The following is a 7,489-nucleotide window of genomic DNA, read 5'->3' as shown; positions in this document are numbered from 1 at the left end:
TTTTTTTTTTTTTATCAACCTGGATTTACCAACCACATTAAATGGCAAAGTTCAAAAATATTAAATTAACTTAGCCACAGTGAATTAATGCTGATGCTTAGCACCGGTTCACATTTAAAACCAATATTTTTCACCACTGGACATATTTATTAATGTTTAAGTTTTTTATTTATTACATTCTTCTTTGCAACTGTGGAATCAGCTAGCTATGTTTCTGTGCCTATATTCTGTTCTGTTGTGGAATCGGGCCATCTGAAGTATAACACTTGTTTACATATTCTCCCTTTTGTGACATACTTCATATTTAAAACAAAAATATGATGGGAATTATTTGGGCTCAGTATAGAATGTATTTTTATTCTCTCATGTAAAGAAATGTATATAAAAATAAATACGACATTCGTAGAGGTTGTACTATACCTAATTCACTGAGTAGTGTTGGGAGCCAAGGTTCAATAGATAATCTGACTTTTCTCTTAAAATTTTTGTCTTTGGGGCTCCTGGGTGGCTCAGTTTGTTTAGCATCTTACTCACATCATGATCTCAGGGTTGTGGGATCTAGCCCTGTGTTGGCCTCAAGCACTGGGCATGGAGCCTGCTTGAGATTCTCTCTCTCCTCCTGCCCCCCTCCTCTCTCTCTTGCTCTCTCTCTCTCTCTCAAAAAAAAAAAAAAATGTTTTTATCAAGTTTGATGCTTTTAGCATTAACTAACAGAATTCACATGTGAAAGTGCTTTAAAAATAAACAAATTCAATATTTTACATTAGACAAAGTCAAGCATTAGGAAGACTATAAGCTTAGTCAGTCAGCTGCTCAACAAAGTTATTAGAGATTCACTTTTGCTCAGCCCTTCTCAGCCTGCTGGCTTTATTTTAGGCATGTGCACTAATAACCACAAAGTTTCTACTGAAATTCTCATGTAGCATCTTTATACAGTTACTCTTGAGGCTGGTTGAGTAGCCCCTCATCTTGCAGTTCTCTTTTTCCATAAGGTAAACCTTTTCCAGTGGTTCACAGCATATTTTTCATTACATGTCATTGACCATAATTACATTCCATGCTTGTAACTGAACCAGTGTTTGATAAAAGTAATGAAACAGCCACAAAAATTGGGATTCTTAGGGAAGAAGAAAGGAGAAAATTGCTTTGGGGAAGGTAATCAGCAATGTTCTCTGTAGAATTACAGTATGTCAATGGGTACTGCTAGTTATGTTTGGTGTCCAGTAGGAAAGCTGGTGATATCCTGAAGTTGTAGCAAATTAAATCCTCTGTGAAAGTCGATATTATTTCACCTCTCCTTGTTATTGATGAAAAAACTGAGGCCTTGGGAAGCCAACTGATTTAGTCAAGATCGTGGCAGGGCTTGAATTTGGTTTACCAGGTTTCTACTCCAGCATTTTTCTCTATTATGACCTTTTTTTTAATTCTTTGTCTTTTATTAGGCTAGTTGGAAAATACTATCCTTGTGGGGAAAAATAGACCAATAATTAGTTGAAGTTCTTCTAGGCTAAACCTATATAGAGAGGGTAATGATGATGTCTTTGAAAGATACTTCACATGAAAGTCTTATTTTAAACAAAATAATAAAAATAAACCTATGTTAACATTTGGATTTTTAAGCCAAGGATTGACTAAAGCGTAATTGCTTTAAGTTATTTTCATTGAAATTTATTATAAGGAAAGGTAAGGATGCTCTTCTCTCTGGGTTTTTTTTTTTCAGTCTAATATCTTAATAATCAAATGCATTTTTCCCATTAAGATAAACATATTTTTTAAAAATTTCCAAACTATTGCATTTTCATCCCATTATGTATTTTTCAATGATGAGTGTTGGGACTAATTCTATATTGTTACCTATATATTTTATGCTGCAGTCACTAAAAAAAGTGTTCAAAAGGCTTTTATTGACCTTAGACTTGAGCCTAGAGTGTTCTCCCACTAGTCTTACCCTTTCCGCAACAAACACGTTTCCATCACCTTAGACAGCCTTCTTTAAAAAAAAAAAAAAAAAAAATTTATTTATTTGAGAGAGAGAGTGCGCAGAGGTGGGGAGGGACAGAGAGAGGGGGAGAAAGAGAATCTCCAGCAGAGCCCTCACTGAGTGTGGAACCCGACTTGGGGCTCAATCTCACAACCTTGGGATCATGACCTAAGCTGAAATCAAAAGGCAGACACTTAACTGACAGCCACCCAGGCGCCCCACAGCCCTCTTCGAATCACACTCATAGGCAGGACCATCCCAAAGGGCCCAGTAGAGCTATATTCTTCACTTTGTGGGAATTAAACTCTGTATTTATTTTTTTAGTTTGTTCTTATCTTAAATAATTTTCCTTCATGTGTTGACTTACACTGTCTTTCACATAGAAATGTACGACCATAGAATTCTTATGAGAAAGTTTGGAGTCTTGGTGTATTTCTCAGTTTTCCTCAAATTGTACTCACTAGCAGCTTTCTACCCTGCCAAGACAGCCCAACTCCCTTATTTTTTTTACTAAAAATCTCCTCCCCAGGCACCTTTATTGGTTAGTCTTACCGCTTATTGACAGAACATGGAAGAACAAACTCTTCTCTTCTTCCAAAGAAAGAAAAGAATGTATTTGGGAATGTGAACTAGCAGATGATCAGAGGAGCTGTTTTTATTTGATGGTAACTGCTGCTGAACTTCAGAGGCAGCTGTGTTAGGTCCGCATAATGCATTAGGTCTCCTTGGCTCCCACACTATTTGCACTTCCAAGCCAGGCCTCCATCATTTTCAGTTACTAACTTGAATGTGAGCCATTAAGTCATAGGTAATTCTTCACTTTATGGAAGTGTGGAGGGCTCCCTGTTCATTGATAATGACAGAGCTGCTTATCTATCAGTGCTGTTTTGTCTTTGAATCCTTGCCTTAGACCATTCTCAATACTTCTTTGCTATGAGTAACTCTCCCCTACTACCTTCACATTTTTCCATGACATCATAGGTAGTACATGAACTGATACAAGGAATCCTTCCTCCTACTCCTGATTCTACTTTTTGTATTCAATGTACATTCAAGCTATGTTGATTGTCCCTGCTATTATTCCTTTGCAATTCTGGCTTTTATCTCAAATCTTTTCCATCAACCATCACTAATTTATCTTGGTTATCAGTGTGATTACATTTTCTGACTTATTATAGTTTGTGTGTTCTGGGAAAAGTACTCCCTAACCACCCCCCTGCCTGATCTGCCTGAATTGTTGCTTTTGTGTTATTCCTTGTTTGGAAATCAAAGCCCTCACCCTGGCATCCACACCTTCCACAGTGTGGCCTTGGCACTCCTTAGTCTTTTCACACAGTGTTTGTCCCTTCTTACCTTACACATGATTCAAACTGTACTTCTTTAACAGACAAACACTGTACTTCTCTATATCCTTGCACTGTAGTTCATTGCCTTTCTGATGGAATACATCCTTTTCTGCCCCCAAACACAATCTGTTGGAGACCCAAGCATTCTTCAAGGCTGTCTCATGTCCTGCCTTCTCCCTTGAGTTTTTGCTTGAAATTCTTGCCTTCTTTTACTTTGGTTGTTTGTTTACTTCTCTGTTTTCTTTTACTGCTATTTATGGTACTCTAAATCAGGGGTGGTGTCTTAGTCACATGAGTCAGTATTTCTAGTGTATAATATTTTTATGACCTCTGACTAGCTTTGGTGGAAGGCTTTGAGGCTGTGCAGTCACTGTTATAGTGAGAGCACACCTAATTCATCTTTTAACACTTAGGTCAAGCTCTTCTCATTGACAGTAATACTCTGTTTACTCTGTTTACAATTCAGTGTCAATGTCAATTAGTAACATTTTAAAAGGTTTTAATGTAATTCAGTAACTGATGTACTATGCTTTAGCTCTTTTTATATATTGTACATGTATATACTCTAATTTATATTTATTTTCGCTGAAACTAGGCCACGGATATCTGTGACCCTAATCCAATCCTGATGCTCATGCTTTGTGTCTACATGTATGAAAGGCTCCCTACATATCTCCCCAAAAAGGTGGTGCCCTTTCATTGTACTCTACATGACACTGTGCTGAGACAGGTAAGGATATATTGGGGCCAAAATATGTGGCGTTAAACACTTCACAGGGGTTTTACTTATTTCTTTTCCAACCCAAAATTAACAGAAGTATCAATATGATATATTAAACCTTAGCAGTTTATAGCAACAATGTCCACAATAGCCAAACTATGGAAAGAGCCCAGATGTCCATCAACAGATGAACAGATAGAGACGATGTGGTGTATACACACACACACACACACACACACACACAATGCAATACTACTCAGCCATCAAAAAATGAAATCTTGCCATTTGCAATGACGTGGATGTAACTAGAGGGTATTATGCTAAGCGAAATAAGTCAGTCAGAGAAAGATAATTATCATATGATCTCACTCATATGTGGAATTTAAGAAACAAAACAGGATCAAGGGGAAGAGAGGGAAAAATAAAATAAGATGAAATCAGAGAGAGAGAGAAACCATAAGAGACTCTTAATCATAGGAAACAAACTGAGGGTTGCTGGAGGGTAGAGGGATGGGGGTAGGGGGTAACTGGGTGATAGACATTAAGGAGGGCATGTGATGTAATGGGCACTGGGTATTATATAAGACTGATGAATCCCTGAACTCTACCTCTGAAACTAATAATACATTATATGTTAATTAATTGATTTAAATTAAAAAAAAACTACACAAGAAGGGAGGGGCCAGGCAGAAAATGAATGTTTTGATACTTTATTTTAGCGCCTAGAAAGATGTTTTCTGTCTTGAGGCACCTGGCAGGCATAGTTGGAAGACCATGTGACTCTTGATCTTAGGGTCGTGAGTTCAAGCCCCACCTTGGGTGTAGAGATTACTAAAAACTAAATCGATAAACTTAAAAAGAAATAACCCTTAACAAATGTTGCTTCTTCTAAAGAAGCAGGTTTAGCAGAGTGAAAGGGACAATTTTTGGTTAATAGTAACCATCACCTGCAATGCAATGATGATTTCCTGATTCATTTGATGAATGGGGTCTGGGGTGGTGGAACGTGAAATTTAGGCACTTTGAAGGGCGAATTTTCTGAGGACACTTGAGACCCATTTCATGTGCAGGGGCCTGACACCATAAGTGCAAATTTGTGTTCTGAATGTACTCAGCTTTCCTTAAGGGAGCAGTTTACACATCCAGATGGATTTTATTCAGATGAGGATGAAGAAAGGGAAATAAAAATGAAAGTGTTCCTGACCAGGGCTGCCTAATTCCCACTAAAGGATATTATATGTGCAAGAGCTGCTAAATGTGTAACAGTGGATTTTTTAATTTGTATAAAAAAATCAAAAATGAAATTTGAAGTCCTGTGACAATAACAGATCTGTATAAATATGTCCATATTTATGAAGTGTTCTCTTTGATTGAGAAATATATTGTCAAGGATCATTGACCTCAATTTGTTTCTCAAGCTGTTTGTTTCATATTTACACTTGTGAAATATCTTCTAGCATACAGTTTTAAATTGCTTATGTTTATTTAAGATTGTTCCTTCTACTAGTTTCCATAAAATCTTCAGCCAGATTTCTCCTTGTTTCTTTCTGAGGACACTATGGACTGGTAGAATCTTACTTCATACAAAAGTAACTTTACCTCTTTGATCATATCATGTTTATTCCTTTTCTTCAGACTGTTTTATGTATTCCTCCTCATATTTAGTTGGGAGGGTGTAGTTTTATACATTTGATGCAGAACTTGTCCATATTTGCTCTTCAGAAGGTATGTCTTGGTGATCTTTGATTTGTAATTGTAACCTCTGAGAAAATACATAGCCTCTGTGATTATATGAGTGATGGTTGGTAAGGATTCAATTCAAAATCAGGGAAAATGCAGGTTCTTGTCTCAACGTGTAAAGGGCTCAGTTTAGGGTAAGGAAAGCCTCTCCTGATTTTTTGTTATCATACATTGAGAGATGATTCCTTTCTAGGATTTTTTTTCTTTTTTTTCAGGAAAAAAAGATATAAAACACTTTAGAGGATTTTTTCAACAGTATTTACTGTGGTAATTCCCTAACTACAATGATTCTCAAAGCCTGGAGCTGTAATTATATTGGAGAGGTCTTTTGACTTCAAAATAAAATTTCTAAAGAGTTAGAAATGTTTTGATTAAGCCTGCAGAATCTAGGGAGGAGTCTGAATTAGATTAAAAAGTGATTTATTAGTTAGGTTTAATTCCAGTTCTCTAATTCTGTCTATGTGTTTGTATTTCTTTATGCCATTTAATTGCCATTATTTTTTAAAAGTAGTTAACACTAATGTTTAAATATAAATTTTAATCGTGATGTTAAAAATCAAATTAAAGCATATTAAAATGGAAATAATTCTTTCCACATTTACCTCTTTTCTAGAAATAATGTTTGTATTTTAAGATTATAGATGAGGGGTGCCTACCTGGCTCAGTAGGTAGAACATCCACCTCTTGATCTCTGGGTCTTGAGTTCAAGCCCCACGTTAGGCGTGGAGCCTACTAAAAAAGAAAAAAAGGAAAAAAAAGGATTACAGATAAAATTATACAGATATATTTTTCGCAAATGTACAGTATGTCCTTTGACAGTAACAAAAATTAAATATAAATGCAAAAAAATGTCAGTTATAACTAGCTTTAATTTTGAATTTCATTTAAGAAAATCACTGATTTGGAAATTGCTGAGAACGTTTGGCATAGTTTGCCCCTATGCATCAACACCATAAATGACAGTGCTTAAGTTATTGAATATCATTTTTACCAACCTTTTCATCCCTCTAGAATAAAGAAAAATCTCAAGAAATGGCTACTAGAATTGAAAAAATATTTGTACAACTATATGTCAGTAATAGAAAGAGAATCCTGGAACCAGTAAAAAATAGAGTGATCAGTGAAAAAAAATGTAGAGTGTGTGATTTTCTGCCACATTTTTAAATGCAATTGAACTTTTCTTCTCCTTTTGTGAAACAGAATTTACACAGAAGCACAGTAGTTAAAGATAGCTATTAAATAGTGAAAGATAAGCTGTTCTTGCAAAAGGGGAATTGAGGCTTCAAAGCTTTCTTTCCTTATACCTTGAACAGATTTCCTTTGTCTCCATTTACCACTTACCACCCCAACGTGAAATCCTGGGTGGAATAATCTGACCACAGGTGAGCCCAGTGCCTTTGTGTCATATGTAGGATATGACATAATGAGAATGAGTGGCCTTCTTAAGATCTCAGGGCTGGTTAGGGAAAGTTCCAAGGACTAAAAATCAGTAACGGTTCATAGGGAAGCCTCGTGATTTTCTACATTTCCTTTCAGAAAACAGAAATTAGTTCTCTGGAACTAATACTTCAAATTCATACATACATACATAAAAAATAACACACTGGGTTTGTCTTGCCCCCATTATAACTGAAAGGTATAAGTAGGTAAGCAACATGAGAACCCCAGTTCCTTGGTGTAACCAAAGATAAAAGAAACCCT

General features: G+C 36.1%; 1 protein-coding gene across 1 annotated transcript in view; it reads left to right on the top strand.

Moving 5' to 3' along the window:
* The window catches only part of CFAP47 (cilia and flagella associated protein 47), a 503,621-nt gene that overhangs the window by 221,500 nt on the left and 274,632 nt on the right, over window positions 1–7,489 (top strand). Inside the window, exon 36 of the mRNA XM_040635242.1 lies at window positions 3,923–4,057. Within this exon, the coding sequence (XP_040491176.1) occupies window positions 3,923–4,057 (135 nt within the window). The remainder of the gene's footprint in view (window positions 1–3,922; window positions 4,058–7,489) is intronic.

This window comes from Ursus maritimus (assembly GCF_017311325.1).
Source record: "Ursus maritimus isolate PB19 chromosome X unlocalized genomic scaffold, ASM1731132v1 scaffold_X1, whole genome shotgun sequence".
NCBI lineage: Eukaryota > Metazoa > Chordata > Mammalia > Carnivora > Ursidae > Ursus > Ursus maritimus.
The sequence above is the reverse complement of the archived record's forward strand: the minus strand, read 5'-3'. Positions and strand labels throughout refer to the sequence as shown.